At 38.9% G+C, this 17,166-nt stretch overlaps 1 protein-coding gene across 1 annotated transcript; it reads right to left on the reverse strand.

Annotated features, from left to right (window-relative positions):
- Window positions 1-7,766: 7,766 nt before the first annotated feature.
- g6pc3 (glucose-6-phosphatase catalytic subunit 3) lies at window positions 7,767-15,760 on the reverse strand. The gene is made up of 6 exons (XM_027005106.3): window positions 15,208-15,760; window positions 14,736-14,842; window positions 12,572-12,662; window positions 10,711-10,829; window positions 10,260-10,401; window positions 7,767-10,059 (listed from the first exon to the last, which is right to left on the reverse strand). The coding sequence occupies exons 1-6, from the start codon at window positions 15,423-15,425 to the stop codon at window positions 9,717-9,719; spliced, it is 1,020 nt and encodes a 339-aa protein (XP_026860907.2). The 5' UTR covers window positions 15,426-15,760; the 3' UTR covers window positions 7,767-9,716.
- Window positions 15,761-17,166: the final 1,406 nt, after the last annotated feature.

Below are 17,166 nucleotides of genomic sequence, written 5' to 3' on the forward strand. Positions count from 1 at the left end.
GATTCCCATTTGCCTGTGGGATTTCAAGGTACTTGTAGCTGTTCTCAATATCTGCCACGTTACTTTCCGGTAGTACTATGATCCCCTTGGTTCTGGCTACCTTTCCTCTCTTTGTAATCATCCAACCATATCCAAATGACATTCCGATGTCCTGGTGAGATGGATTAGTCTCTTCACTCTTATGTCATATGATGCTTGACCTTGCAACCCCAGTGTAAGAAGGTATATGCAGAGGGTCTGGATAGCTTTGTGTGTGTGAATATATCACACACACACACACACACACACACACACACACACACACACACACACACACACACACACACACACAGCTCTGGGGAAAAATTGCAGCAGCTCCACGTGTACAGCAGCCATTCCATTCAAGTGTTTGTTGAATCCCTTAACTGACACACCTCAATCTACTTAATTAGATGCTGAACAGGTACCTTAACAAAATCCAACTATAATGAGCAACAGTATAAAAACCACTGCTGCTGTCTTCACTGTTCTCTTGTTATAGAACCAGCTGGATGGGAAAAGCAGTGCTAGGTCTACCCAAAAAGTAAGTGTAGTCAAATTACAGCTACAGACCATGCCAAAAGAGTTGAAAAGAAGGTTCTTAATGAGGAAAAGAAGGTTAGCTTTACTGGCAGAGGGATACAGTAAGCATCAGGTTGCTTCTGTCTTGAAAATTTAAAAAACTATGGTTCATAAGTACAAGGTCAAGCAGCAAACACACGAGACAACAACAGCTACAGACTGGCGGAGGTCGAAAACGACTCTCTACCGACCATGATGATCGCAACCTCATTCAAATGTCACTTAACAACCATAAGATGACATAAAGTGATCTACACAAAGAATGGCATGCAGCAGCTGGGTTGAATTGCACAGTGAGGATGGTTCAAAATAGGCTTCTGGAGGCAGGGCTGAAGTCATGCAAAGCTAGAAAAAAGCCCTTCATTAATGAGAAGCAAAGAAGAGCCAGACTGAAGTTTGTGAAAGACCATAAGGATTGGACCATAGAGGACTGGAGTAAGGTCATCTTCTCTGATGAGTGCAATATTCAGCTTTGTCCAACACCTGATCATGTAAAGGTTAGACAGAGACCTGGAGAGGCCTACAAGCCAGAGTCTCTCGCACCCACTGTGAAATGTGGTGCAGGATCGGTGATGATCTGGGGGTGTTTCAGCAAGGAATCAAGCAGATTTTTCTTTGTGAAGGACACATGAATCAAGCCACTTACAAAACTGTGCTGGAAGAAAACTTGCTTCCTTCTGCTCTGACAATGTTCCCCAACTGATGATTGTTTTTTTCAACAAGACAATGCTCCATGTCACACAGCCAGATCAATCAAAGTGTGGATGAGGGACCACCAGTTCAAGACCCTATCATGACCAGCCAAATCTCCAGACCTGAACCCCATTGAAAATCTCTGGAATGTGATCAAGAGGAAGATGAATGGTCACAAGCCATCAAACAAAGCCGAACTCCTGGCAATTCTGTTCCAGGAGTGGCGTAAAGTTACCAAACAGCAATGTGAAAGACTGGAAAGCATGCCAAGACGCATGAAAGCTTCGATTAAAAATCAGGGATATTCCACCAAATATTCATTTCTTGACTCATAATAAGTTGAAATATTAGTACTGTGTTGTTTATAAATGAATATTAGCTTGTTTTCTTTTCATTATTTGTGGTCTGAAATTTCTGTAACTGTTTTGTTATTTTGACCATTAGTCATTTTCTTTTAAAAAAACATGCTCTAAAATACAAGATTTTTATCTGCAATTTGGAAGAAATGTTGCCAGTAGTTTATAGAATAAAACTGCTCAGCCTGGTCAAACACATGCCCATCAATTGTAAAACTAGAGAAACTGATAATTTTCTAGTGGTCTCTTAATTTTTTTGGATATATATATATATATATATATATATATATATATATATATATATATATATATATATATATATATATATATATAAATTGTGTACACACACACACCCACACCCACAAAGTTCATCTTGAACACTGATGATTATAAGGCATTTCTAAGGATTTAATTATTTATAAGGATAGAACACATCCTAATCTTAACACAGAATCAGTTTTAAATAGCACAGAACAGCTCTAGATGTGATATGTTGGGCCATGTCTCTCAGAAAGTCGCAGCCCTATTCTCAGTCCAGCAGCGAAGAGATGAACAAAAAGTTGAGGAGACCAGAGTAGGAGGGTGGCTCAGGGTCATGATCAGTCATATTAAAGCCAAATTGAGTCAGGCTGAAGAGCTGAACAGAACAATGGAGTTAAAAATGCAGTTAAACACTGCATGGTATGTTATATCAGTGCAGCTCTGCCACACTTGCAAGAGAAGGAAGGATGAGAATTGAAATGTACAACAGAGCCACTGATTTCAATACGAACAGTCACAAAAAATAAAAACATGAGCAAAGAGAACAGGCATTATACACCCACTACACAGTCCCTGTCTGACTAAGATAGAGTGTATTGAATAGGCGTACAGTTACAGACTGCTGCCACAAACAATTTGTCATCTACCCACTTCCCTTTTTATCACACTGCAGTTCCTGACCACAGGAATACTGCTGGTGATATCTTTGGGCGGCGGACTGTTTTCAGCACAGCATTAACCCTTATATGTATCCCTCAAGTTGTCCTGACTAGTCAGTATGTCCCACCTGCTCTCCTGAAGATAACTGTTCCCTGGGTGCCATGGCGACTTTACTGAAGGGCCCATAGCCACAGCTATCAGCTCTCCAGCTAGGATGTTTAGTTGTTTACTGTGCAGACTCTGAATTAGTTCTCACTGAGAAATCTGAGTATCACTGTCAAATTCATGGATAATTAACCACTCTTATAGTACGTTTTACAGCAAGTTAAAGTTAATGGCAGAAGCAACTTTTTCATTATGTGCTATTAGTTTGTAATTCGGTGTTGACCAGAGGAGGATGGCTTCATATTTTAAGCCATGGTTCCTCTCAAGGTTTCTTCCTCTGATCTAAGGGAAGATTCCATTGCAACTTTTATTATTATTATTATTATTATTATTAGTCATATTTATATAGCATCTTTATTAAAATGTCTAATTTGCCCAGAGTGTATTCTCAATCAGAAACCTTCTCGGTATAGATGCTCTGTAGCAACGTGTTGTAAAAAGGTTTTAATAAATTGAATTTTAATTCAGTGTAATGCTAGTGGGTGTTGTGCTGACATGAATTTAAAAAGCACAGGACCTCTTATACACATCACTGTCAATGCTGCATCCATCAAGCAAAAGTATCCAGTTAACATTCAATCTGCGGTCAGGAACTGACCGTTCATATTGGTGTAGTGACTGTCCTCTTTGCCTTGCTCATAAAGTTTGGATTTGGAGAATGTCTAATACAATGTTTAAGTGGAATAAAATACTATACAATTCAAACTCAATGGCTACAGTAGTATAACTATAACTATAGAAGGATAACTAACGTCTATAATTCTACATATTTCCAGTTACACAGAGGAAAGAGACAGATGCCCACTTTGTTGCTAACTGCATTATTTATTGAACCATTTGTGGCAGAAGTCTGACAAAATAACTTTATACTGATGACATACTGTGATATATAGTAAATCCAGCAAACTCCCTTCCATCATTTCAGAGAATGATTAATTATTTAGTAAACTGTTAGTCCAAATCTCATATTCTACCCCTTTAGGAACCCTGTTAGGATGCTGGTCTTTTAAACCAGTTGCTTCATGCATTAAGCACCTAGAGCTCAATAATACCCTCTAACCTAAATAATCTTTTGAAACTTAATTTCACACCATTACTCAAGTCAATAAAAGATTATCTAATGATGGACCAAATTGCCCTTATCTATGATTGATTAATTGCTACAATTAAGAAAATTAATAATCTTTTCTTCATGACTTCTGTCTACCTTCCTCCAGACTCTGGAAAGAGAAAAACCTAGTATTAAACAGGCTACTCTGCAAAGACCTCTGTTTAGAATTAAACAGACCCAAAGACCCAAACCTCTATAATTAAACAGGATACTTTGCAGAGACTCAAACCTCAAGGGGGATTCATTGCACCAAACCTTTATTCTTACTTTCTACCTAACCAACTACAGTACATTCAACACTGCACTAACGATGTAAGTTCATCATGGCTGAACACTGTTCAGACATTCAACAAACTACAATACAATATTTCCCAGTTAAAGATTAAAAATTTATAGCCAACCCCATTAATACATTCTAGCCTTTAACAATAACACCATTAATTAATCTACAAATAATGATGGAAAGATGAATAGAATTCTTCACAGTAACTATTCACCTTCTACACTTTCACTAGTTTGGCACAACCTAAATTACAAATCAGCAAGAAACCTTTGATATTTGCATTCTTGTTTTGGTTTTTCCTCAGTTCCACCTCTTCTTTGTTGCCATCTTGTTAGCCCTCATTAGCCTGTGTTTTTAAACCCAGTGTTTCTTTTGTTTCCTTGTTGGTAAAAGATGTTTAATGTCTGGTATCTTTCTTGTATGTTTGTGTTTGTGGTCTTCATTCTGCCTTGTAGCCTGCTAGTTTCCTGCTTGTTTGTGTGTTTTTTTTTCCTTTGTGTGTAGCTCTCATGTTCTGTTTGTTTTCTTGATCATGTATTCCACCTGATCTGTTGGTTTCAGTAGTTTGACCTTGGACTGTTACAACTCTGATCATGGATTTGCCCTTAATAAATCTCACTCCTCTCAGTATTTGCGTCCTCCTCCGCTTAGCACTTTCAGTCACTTGTTCTGATATCAATAACAATAGCAAAAATAAATAAGGCTTCTGGAAAGAGACCTAAATTATACTTACTCAACTGGCTTAAGTTATAAACAGAGCATTCATGATTAGAAAAAATGTCAGTAACTCTCAGAAAAAAGCAAATAAGGCCTAGACACTTGGTGTCTCTTCCTGATATACTTGGGTGCCAATTCCTATCAAGAATATGAATCTTAAAGATGCTTGTAACTGTATCAACTTGAACAGATTTTGAATGTCACAAGATATATGTATGTAATCTGTTATTCCTTATCATGTCCTGTTCTTACCTTATATGGGTTCTCTGATTTTGTAAGTTTACCCCCTTACAAAGACATGAAGAGTCTATAATTTTCATGGTAGGTTTAACAGAGAGAGACAGAATATCAACAAAGAAATCCAAAATAAAAACATTAAATAAAGGTTATACTTTCATTAGTATTTTATTAAATTAAATAAGTATTTGATCCCCTACCAACCAGCAAGAAATCTAACCCCCACAGACCGGTTATGTGCCCATGAGGCACACAAATTAGTCCTGTCCCTTTAAGAAAGTACTCTTAATCTCACCTTGTTATGTGTATACAAGACACCTGTCACAGAATCAGTCTCTTCCATTTAAACCTCTTGACCACCATGGGCAAGACCAAAGACCTGTCAAAGGATGTCAGGGACAAGATTGTAGACCTGCCCAACTCTGGAATGAGCTACAAGAACATCAGCAAGAAGCTTGGTGAGAAAGAGACCACTGTTGGAATAATAATTAAAAAATGTATGAAATACAAGATAACAGTCAATCGCCCTCGCTCTGGAGCTCCATGTAAGATCTCACTTCGTGGGGTAAGGATAATTCTGAGAAAGGTGAGGTGTCAGCCCAAAATTACACGGGAGGAGCTTGTTAATGATCTCAAGGGAGCTGGGAGCACAGTCACCAAGAAAACCATTAGTAACACACTCGCCATAATGGATTGAGGTCTTGTAGTACCCGCAAAGTCCTTCTGCTCAAGAAGGGTCATGTACAGGTCTGTCTAAAGTTTACCAATGAACACCTGAATGATTCAGGGAAGGCTTGGGAGAATGTGATGTGGTCAGATGAGACCAAAATTGAGCTCTTTGGCATCAACTTGACTCACCATGTTTTGAGGCAGAGAAATATTGGATATGACCCCAAGAACACCATCCCCACTGTCCAACATGGAGGTGGAAACATTCTGCTTTGGGGCTGTTTCTCTGCTAAGGGTGCTAAGGGAAGACTTCACTGCATTGTGGGACTGATGAACTGGGCCATGTACTGTAGAATCTTAAATGAGAACCTCCTGGCCTCATCCAGAACACTGAAGATGGGTCGTGGATGGGACTTCCAGCATGACAATGACCAAATACATATGGCCAAGGCAACAAAGGAGTGGCTTAAGAAGAAGCACATTAAAATCTTGGAGTGGCCTAGCCAGTCTCCAGACCTTAATCCCACAGAAAATCTGTGGAGGGAGCTCACTTTGAGTTGCCGAGTGACATCCTCAAAACCTTCAGGATTTGGAGAGTGTTTATAAAGAGGAGTGGGCCAAAATCTCCCAAGACATGCGCAAATCTGGTGACAAACTAAAAGAAACTTCTGTGCTTGCCAACAAGGGTTTCTGTACGAAGTACTAAGTCATGTTTTGCTTGAGGATCAAATACTTATTTCACTTAATCAAATATGTTCATTTATAACCTTTATTTAATGTTTTTATTTTGGATTTCTTTGATATTCTGTCTCTCTCTGTTAAAATAAACCTACCATGAAAATGATAGACATTTCTTTGTAAGGGGGTAAACTTACAAAATCAGCAGAGGATCAAATAATTATTTTCATCCTATGTGAATATATCCTAACAGGAGTAAAAGAGCAGTATTTTTTCATGAGTTATTTCATGAGTTGTATATATTCTAAAGCATGGTATAAAAAACGTAAATGAGATAACTGAAAAAGAACACTGATCAAATTTAGAGAACACCTTCAGATACCTGCAAGTTATTGGTGTTAATCTGGCACCTGGTGCTAATTTCCTTAATTATCTTGCAAACCCTATTTAACTGGCAGCCTAACTTTCCAGTTTTCACTGACTTTGCAAGAGTGACTGAAACCCTCCGGCAGCAGGTTGTCCAGATGAAGGCCAAAGGGGTGACCCTATCAGCCATAGCAAAAGAAGTTGGTTGTTCCAAGTCTGTGAGTTCCAGAATATTTCATCTTTACAACATCACAAACTCATTCAAATCCCCCAAGAAGGCTGGTCGCCCACGAAAGAAAAATGCAAGAGAGGACAGGATAATACGGAGAATCTCCATGGGTAATCGGTTCAACACTGCAGTCGGAATTGCTCACTGGTTCAGCATTGAACAGGGTAAGGATCTGTCTCGTCATACAGTGTCTCGACTTTTAAGAGCATTTGGACTGAAAGCCCACTCTGCAGTGACCAAACCTCTCATTAGCAAAAAGAATCAAAAGGCTAGACTAACCTTTGCTGAGGAGCATGTTGTGTGGACAGAGGAGAAGTGGTCCAGAGTTCACTTTAGTGATGAAAGCAAATTTAATTTATTTGGGTATGATGGGAAACATTATGTTCGTCAACAAACTGGGGAAAGACTGAACCCAAAGTGTGTAAAGAAGTCAGTGAAAGGTGGAGGAGGAAGTGTCATGGTTTGGGGAATGTTTTTGGCAGCAGGAGTTGGACCTCTCATATAACTACATGGCAGAGTGAAGTATGTACCAGAACCTTCTTCAACAAAACATGGTTCCTTCCTTGCATTCATCACTCAATCAGCCAGCAACAATTTTCATGCAGGACAATGCCCCCGTCACACATCAAAACGGGTAAAGCAGGTTCATAAATTTTATAAATTCAAGTTCATAAATTGTTCTCTAATTTTGATCTCCTGTGTCACACAGTGGCTTCTATATATATATATATATATATATATATATATACACACACACACACACATAAATATATATACAGTACAGAAGAGTTAGGAACATACTGGGCCACACCCTCAAACTTGCAGGCCACTGATAGAAGTCCTCAGAGTGAGGAAAGACTCCTACTGGAAGGGTGTGTTTGTATATATGTACACGTGAACACACACTCATGCAAATCCCCTCCCCTTCTGGTTATTGAGGAAGAGTTGCAGAAAGGCTAACACAAGCTATAGCCAACATGAAAACAGGCTATTGTCTCCATTTCTGAAACATGAGCTGCAAAATACCCATGACGGTATACTCTTATGAACTGTCACATGATGAGCCAAAATGATTAGCTGCTGAAGGGAACTTTCATTGTAAGTTCCATTGTAATCTTCAGACTGTCTGTTTACTGTTTCTTCCTCCAGTCTGCATGGCTATAGTGATCGTGCTTTTTCTAGATGTGCTCCTCGACCCTGGAACTCTCTGGTCCAACAGTCTGCAACTCTCTATTCAAATCTAACCTTTAAAAAATGTTCTTTCCTTGCCTATAATATTTCTCAAACATAAACTCCTGTGTCATCTCTTGCCCATGTTTTGTAAGTGCTATTTGTAAATATGCTGTATGTTTTTTATATGTCTATACATTTTTATTTTATAATGACTATTGTAAATAATTTGGGGTACTTGAAAAGTGGCATATACATACAATTTTTTATTATTATTATTAATACTACTTGTGTCTCATCAGATCTTTGGATCTCAGTAATGAGAATTGCTGACATCTTTTCTTTCAAAGCACACAATTAAATCACCCTTTTAGCTTCACTACAAACAGGTAGTGAGAAGACACTGGACGCTTTAGCACTGACATCACCATGGGCTTCAGACACATCTTCTTGAACACTGGCAATGCTTATAACCTACCCACAAACTGTATCATCTTAAATTTTTAAATACATATACAGTCAATATACACTTAAATAAACAATTTACAATTTGCAGTTAAATACTATAATTACTTTGAAAATGATTCACAGGAATTTTCTCTGCACTACAGAAGGGAGTCTAACAGATGGAGTCTAACCAAAATTCTGGAACTCCAGTACACGAGAAACAAGAACCATGTCATGATTAGTCCTTCGCATCTTCCGTGTTCCATGTTTTCCGTCTTGTGTCTTTAGTTCCGTTCCATAGTTTCGTTTCTTCCGCCCCTTGTTTGATTTTCAACACCTATCCCTCGTTTAGTTGATTGTATTTAAGCCTTGCCTTGTTCCCTTAGTTTTTGCTGTTCATTGTGGTTGTTTGTTGACTCCGTGCGTGCATATTTGAATCATTGTGTTAAGTTTGTACTCTGTGCCTTTTGTGTTTCCTAGCCTTCGTGTTTCTTAGCCCAGAGTTTTTCTAGCATCTTTTGTTATATCCTGCTTCCCGTTTGCCTTCGTGTGTTTGTTAATCATGTATCCCCGTACTCTTCGTATTGGTAGTTTGACTCTGGACCGTTATACCGACTCTGATTCTGAATTTGCCCTGAATAAATCTCGCTCTTCTCCGCACATGCATCTGCCTCCTTACCGCTCACTGTTACAAACCACATAAGATTTAGAGTTCTCCTCTGAGGAATTTACGCCCATTTTAAATTTGGGTAGCAATCGGTTTCTTATTTTCAGTAATAAGTATCTATAGCTACCATTTTAGGCATTAGAATGTTATTAGAATATGTAAGGATTCTGACATGTACTTGCTTATAGACATTCTTACGGTCATAATTAAACCCTTCTATGATCACTTAATTTCCAGACTTTCCCAGTATTCACTGCAATTAAAGCTACAATCAAATAGCTGGTCACTTTAAGATTGAGATATACACAAACTTGATGGTTTTTGTGGAGCCGCAAGAAAAAAATAAAAATACCTCAGCCTTCAAGTCTTTGCTTTGAAGATGTGCTAAAAACCGTGACATCTGACCCTCAGTCTTGCTTGGCTTTGGCTGTAAGAAGGTGAACGGTGCCCGGCACCATCACCATGACCACTTGTGGCACAACAACGTATTTGAGGAAGAAGAGAGTGTAAAAGAGCACAGGCGGAATGGTGGGCAGAGGGAATCTACTGATGTGGTAGAGGGCCATGGAGGAAAGGGCCAGGCAGAGTGTTTTTGGCACCCAAGGAAGGGTCCAGCCACCAGGCTTCCAGAACTGAGCAAGGCCCAGGCCCAGAAGCGCACCAGCATCCCGAGTCAGAGAAGAGAAAGGAGTCGTGTCCATGCGAACCCATTCAGGCTTGGAACACCATCTCTTGGCCAACGAAATAGACCTAGAGTTAATAAGAAAAGCGTGAGGACACTGATTCAGTAGCAATACAACACTGCATGACTAACCTTAACGAAAAGTGTACTGACTACATAAGTGTAACCTTCTTTAATTAGTTATTAATTCTTAGGTTTTTGTTTGATCGATCCTGTTACTGTTTACTTAAGTACTATAAATGTGTTGTTCAGTAGCCAGCTCGCATACCAGGAAAGATTCAATCCAGCCTTCTCCAGCAAAGCATGTATTATCAGTGTTCCTAACAGCAAACCCATACTAGTGCGCACGTGGAACAGCAGGGGGCGACATTCAGGCACAGTACGGTTTAGAAAAACTCCGAGAATCAGCCCTGTGAAAATACAAGCGGTAGAATTAAAACATCTAAACTGCAGAGTATTTTCTTTCTGTTTACCAAATTCTAAAAGTATCAACAGTTACAGAAAAAAAATGCAATGCTTGGATCTAAATATCTCATTCTTATTGTAACTATAACTATAGTTATAACTATATAACAAATATTATATAATAATATTATAACTTTATAAGTCATGTTTGGCTATATAAAGTTACATTCAATATTATTAAGCTGCTATACATGTAAAGTTAAAACATACTCTAATGTACTAAATCACTGAAATGAGTTAGTAGGAGCACTGACCTGCCAGAATGCCGGCAATGACCTGATGGGGGAAGTGAGCCAAGATGAAGATCCGAGACAAGCCGAGCACCCCCAACAGCACAGTGTAGAGTAGGTATGGCACTGCAGCCAGGACCTTACTGATTGTATGTACACATGTGAGAGATACAGTGGTGTGAAAAAGTGTTTGCCCCCTTCCTTATTTTTTTTTTTGCATGTTTGTCATACTTAAATGTTTCAGATCATCAAATAAATGTAAATATTAGACAAAGATAACACAATTAAACACAAAGTGCAGTTTTTAAATGGTTTTTATTAAGGGGAAAAAAATCCAAACCTACATGGCCCTGTGTGAAAAAGTGATTGGGCCCCCCCCACCCCCCCTCGTTAAAACATAAATTAACTGTGGTTTATCACATCTTTGGAAAGCTGAGTTCAATTTCTCTAGCCACACCCAGACCTGATTACTCCCACACCTGTTTTCAATCAAGAAATCACTTGAATAGGACCAGGCTGACAAAGTGAAGTAGCCCAAAAGAGCTTCAAAAGCCAGACCTCATGCTGTGATCCAAAGAAATTCAGAAACAAATGAGATACAAAGTAATTGAGATCAGTCTGGAAAAGGTTATAAAGCCATTTCTAAAGCTTTGGGACTCCAGCGAACCACAGTGAGAGCCATTATTCACAAATGGTGAAAACATGGAACAGTGGTGAACCTTCCCAGGAGTGGCCGGCCGACCAACATTAGCCCAAGAGCGCAGCGACGACTCATCCAAGAGGTCACAAAAGACCCCACAACATCATCCAAAGAACTGCAGGCCTCACTTGCCTCAGTTAAGGTCAGTGTTCATGACTCCACCATAAGAAAGAGACAGGGCGAAAATGGCCTGCATGGCAGAGTTCCAGGATGAAAACCACTGCTGATCAAAAAGAACATAAAGGCTCATCTTAGTTTTGCCAGAAAACATCTTGATGATCCCCAATACTTTTGGGAAAATACTCTGTGAACTGACGAGACAAAAGTTGAACTTTTTGGAAGGTGTATGTCCCATTACATCTGGCGTAAAAGTAACACAGCATTTCAGAAAAGGAACATCATACCAACAGTAAAATATGGTGGTGGTAGTGTGATAGTCTGGGGCTGTTTTGCTGCTTCAGAACCTGGAAGACTTGCTGTGGTAAATGGAACCATCAATTCTGTTGTCTACCAAAAAATCCTGAAGGACAATGTCCGGCCATCTATTCATGACCTCAAGCTGAAGCGCACATGGGTTCTGCAGCAGGACCATGATCCAAAACACACCTGCAAGTCCACCTCTGAATGGCTTAAGAAAAACAAAATGAAGTCTTTGGAGTGGCCTGGTCAAAGTCCTGACCAGAATCTGATTGAGATGCTGTGGCATGACCTTAAAAAGGTGGTTCATGCTTGAAAAATCTCCAATGTGGCCGAATTACAACAGTTCTGCAAAGATGCGAGGGCCAAAATTCCTCCACAGCACTGCAAAAGACTCATTGCCACTTATGGCAAATGCTTGATTGCAGTTCTTGCTGCTAAGGGTGGCCCAATTGGTTATGGTTAGGGGGCAATCACTTTCACACAGGGCCATGTAGGTTTGGATTTTTTTCCCCTTAATAATAAAAACCTTCATTTAAAAACTGCATTTTGTGTTTACTTGTGTTATCTTTGTCTAATATTTAAATTTGTTTGAAGATCTGAAACATTTAAGTGTGACAAACATGCCAAAAAATAAGATATCAGGAAGGGGGCAAACACTTTTTCACATCACTGCAAAGACTTTTGTTAAAGTTAGTAAATGTTGTAGTGTTGCACTGTAACTTAGGATAATCGTAAATATATGAACCGCAAAGCTTTGTGACTGACCTGCCAGAGCGCGTGTGAATAAAAGAGGCCAGTGAGGAAACAACCACCCACCACACAGCAGCAGTAACCATGGCGTGACCTGAGGGGCTGCCTGGAGAGCATGAGTTATGCACAACAGCATACAAGTCAAGGAAAGCAATCACTCTCGTTTTGAGTATCAAAGTATCATAAACAGAGGTGGATGTATCATAAACTCCATAAAAGTGGAGTATCAAACAATAGGTGGATGAATTGGTGGATGGATGAACTATATGGTAATTATGGAGTTACTTCTCAAACTTATTTTACAGGATACAGAGGTAGGAAATAGATAAAAGTGCACCGTGAACAAGAACTTGAAGACCTGATGTGTATATGGTGAATGCATGGTCATCTCAGTAATTACAATTTAATATACAGTACATTATAATGGTGCTTTGATACAATTACCAAACTACAATTATCAAATCAAATCTCTTCATATCGCACTTACACAATACTGATGGTGAGTTAAAATCTTAGGTGCTTAGACCCTTACATCAGTTCAGTATTAAATACACAAAAACACTCTATCATTACACAATACACATTATACATAAAACACACTCAATACCATAAACGCAATACACATTATAACATATAGTAGAACAACGTATTATGACCAAAGGTATGTAGAAACCAGACCATCACACTTATATTTACGGCATTTAGAAGACATTCTTATGTACATGTTGGACATGCCACTCCAAAACATTAGGCATTAGTATGGAGTTGGCTTCCCCTCTGTAGACAGAACATTCTCCACACTTCTGTGAAGGCTTTCCACAAGAGTTGGAGTGTGTCTGTGGGAATTTGTGAGCTCTGGCACTGATGTTGCAAAAAAAGACTGGTCTCAAAATCAATATTCCAATTAATTCCAAAGCAATGGGCACAAGCTCATCCCAAATGTGAGGGCTCTGTGCAGGCCACTTTAGTACCTCCATACCAAACTCATCAAACCATGGTTTTATGGTCCTTGCTTTGTGCAGAGGGGTACAGTCATAGTGTATCGGGAAAACATCTTCCCCAAGTTGCCAAAAAAGCATATAAAATATATTTGTTTGCTGTATTATTAGTACTAGCCTCAACTGACACTAAGGGGCATTACCCAAACCCTGAAAAACAGGCCCAGACCATTATGCCTGCTCCAGCAAACTTTATTGTTGACACTGTGCATTCCGGTAGGTAGTGTTGCCCTGGCATCTACCAAACCTAGACTGGTCCATCAGACTGCCATCAGACAGTGAGCATGTTTCCACTAATCCAGAGTCCAGTGGTGATGTGTTTTACATCACTAAAGCCAACAGTGGGCATTACACACATTCTCTCAACCCACTATACTTGTGCTGATAGTGTTGTAAGTAATGCAACAGAGAATAGAGCATTTTTACATGCCATTCGCTTCAGCACTCACTGGCCCCACTCTGTGAATACGTCACTGAGCTGCTGTTCCTCTAGAAAGCTTCCATTTCGCAGTAACAGGACTTACAATTAATAGGAAAATATCTAGAAGGGCAGACATTTTATGAACAATATGGCATACTAAGACAGAGCCAAATTTAATGTAATTGAGATCATCAGTACAACCTATCTTACTGTCAATGTCTGTCTACGGGGATGGCTGTGTGCATGGCTATGCGATTGCTTATATCTGTTAGCAATGGATGTAGCTGACACACCTGAAATCAATTAAGAGGTGTGTCCACATATTTATGGCCATATTGTATATCTAATACACAAAAAACCTGAGTAGAGATGAGCAGCATATATCTCAATAGTGTGCAGTATGCAGTAATTATATAAATACTGCTGTGTATGCTACTGTACACTGCAGTAGCAGAGTGCAGAGTGTGTCATGGAAAGCTTGTGATTTCATGATAAGACTTACAAAAAGAACTATGTTCACTGCAAAAGGTACATAAAATGTTATTTGTGATGTTAGTGTGCAAATAAAAACATTTCAAAATCATTGAAGAGAACTGTACTACATTATATATTACATTATAAAAGAGTACAGAGAGAGAGAGAGAGAGAGAGAGAGAGAGAGAGAGAGAGAGAGAGAGAGAGAGAGAGACTGACTGTATACAACCTGATATCTAAACAGATAAAACTATTTAGGTTATTCTAGGGTGTTTTGTTTCCTAACCTGGTCCTGTCTCACAGGTGGACTGGAACTGTTGGAGTTGAGGTCTGTTTTTCACAAAAAGACGGGATTCCCCTATCCACCAGTACGGCCTCTCCCCAAACAGGATCCTACGCAAGAGATAGCACAGTAGTAGTATTATGCTTCATGGCACTCACTGGAAAAAAAAACGCCGGATTTTCCAAGGTTCACGCCACAAATTGTAGATCAAGTACAACATAAAGTGAGTCTGCTGTATGCACAAATGCAAACTACTGCATCAATAATAACGTTAAAGATCAAGTTCTCGACATAGCTATTTACTTGGGAATGTAAGGTCATATATAATTGGTGCGAGTTTTGAATTGTGAAGGAATACGGTGGTGTGAAACAACTTTTAATCTTGTTCAACTCACAGCAAACCAATACATTTTGTGAAGGCGTGAAACCGCTGGTAGTGTTAAGATGTTAAGATGTAAGTGGACAGCGACTGTACCATTTAAACACCAAATTGAGCCATTCCGATATCGTTGCAACCCAGATAATCGCGATGCCCGTTCGTCGGTGCAGGTAGAACACGAGTGGGAAAACGAGAAGAAATGCTGCTTTGGGATCTCCCATATGGGTAGCTATCAGCCAAAAATCCTCATAATTTCTCGTTTTCAACTGAAGAGCCTCCGCCATCCAAATACCGTTACTATATAAGGTTTCCATTTCAGTAAGTCTTAATAAGGTGCTAACGTAGCTGATTAGTAACGGTAGGATAGCTAAGTTACGTGATCTTAGGTTAGCTGTCTAGCAAGCAAAATAACAAGTAGCTAGCTAGATAACTACCGGTATGATGCGCAGCGTCGAACATTGACGCGGGAAGTTTAAAATTAGTATCTATCTAGCTAATTTAAGATAATTGTGCCCCAAGTTCATCATGTGCAGGTTCGCTAATCATGCACTTCCGAAACTATTTGCCAGGAGTGCGGAATAGAGCTACAGTGGCCCTTAAACTATGGAGTCCATTGGCGCCATATCAATCCAAGCTTCGGTAAAATTCATCCGTTCGATTCACTGAAGGATCGAGTTGAGTGAATCGCCGAGTTGAGTGAATCAGTCATGACGTTAGACAATAACAAATTAGTAAAATGCGAAAACAGTTACATGAAAATGAAAATCTGACTAGATTTTATTACTAGATAATCTAATTTCCACTTTGTTAGATGGAATTGTTAGATGTACGCTACAGACTCATAATTTGTGGCCATTTTTTCTTTGAGTTGTCAAAAAAATAAATAATATATATATAATATATGTGTGTGTGTGTGTGTGTGTGTGTGTGTGTGTGTGTGTGTGTGTGTGTGTGTGTATGTATGTATGTATGTATGTATGTATGTGTGTGTGTGTGTATGTATGTATGTATGTTTTGTATTTGTATTTGTTGGCTATACCGTACAACAGAATCCTTTGTAGAACAATATAACAATGAAATAATTTTGCTGAATGAACAACAACCCTGGATTAAAGTAGCATAAAAAGAGAAATGCAAATATAGGTAAAAATATTAAAAAATTGATCTGTCTCATGTTGCCCTGAAACAGATTCATTACGTTCATTTGGGGATTTCAAACAATTGTTTAGAGTTATAGGTATATCTACCAATCGAAAAGCTTAAAGGTATTCACACAGAATTGGTTAGTTTGGTGCCTGGTTAGAAGGAAAAAAGTCTACTGGCTTCCTTCCAACATGCATTTTATGTGGCAATGGTAGTAAATAAAAAAGAAAAATTGAGCATAATGAATATAGTTTTTATTTACCTTGTAGATTATTCATACCCTTCATCTGTATGAATGTGACTATGTGATTCTCATTTCTCAGTTCCCCTAAATCTGTCCCCACAATGAACAATACAATTTTCATGTGATTCAGTTGATTATCAAGGCAGTCTTGCACTGGATATTATAGTATGAGATTATGTTTGGTTCCAGGAGTGAGCTGGAAAGACAAAATATTACCCTAATGATATTCAAAATTGTAGTGAAGTACACAAGGTTTCCACTTTGCTTGCACAGCTTATGAAGGACCTCTATCTGAAACATCCCCTTTCTCTGGAAATCTTGCGTACTTCACTACAATTTTGAATATCTCTACATCTCTTACTACAGGTACACCTCAGGTACTCACCTGGAATCTTCTTTGGAATTATAATATTCACCTTTTCTGGGCTGTAATAGGGGCCTTGTGGACACATTTTGAACCAATATTATCATTAGTTGCATGTTTTTTGTGCTGTTGATAAAATATTTGTTTGTAAACTACATTTTCTATGTGTGATCACAGAACAACCTTTGTGTGAATTAAAGGTTGCTTTGTCCTGATCCCAGTTGCAGCCTTCTGGAATTGTAAAGTGTGACAGAGGCTGCCACTTAGGACAGTTAAATGGGTTGTCTGTGCCAGGGAGCTGCTC

The sequence above is a fragment of the Electrophorus electricus genome, chromosome 15, assembly GCF_041902795.1.
Source record: "Electrophorus electricus isolate QZ-2024a chromosome 15, ASM4190279v1, whole genome shotgun sequence".
NCBI lineage: Eukaryota > Metazoa > Chordata > Actinopteri > Gymnotiformes > Gymnotidae > Electrophorus > Electrophorus electricus.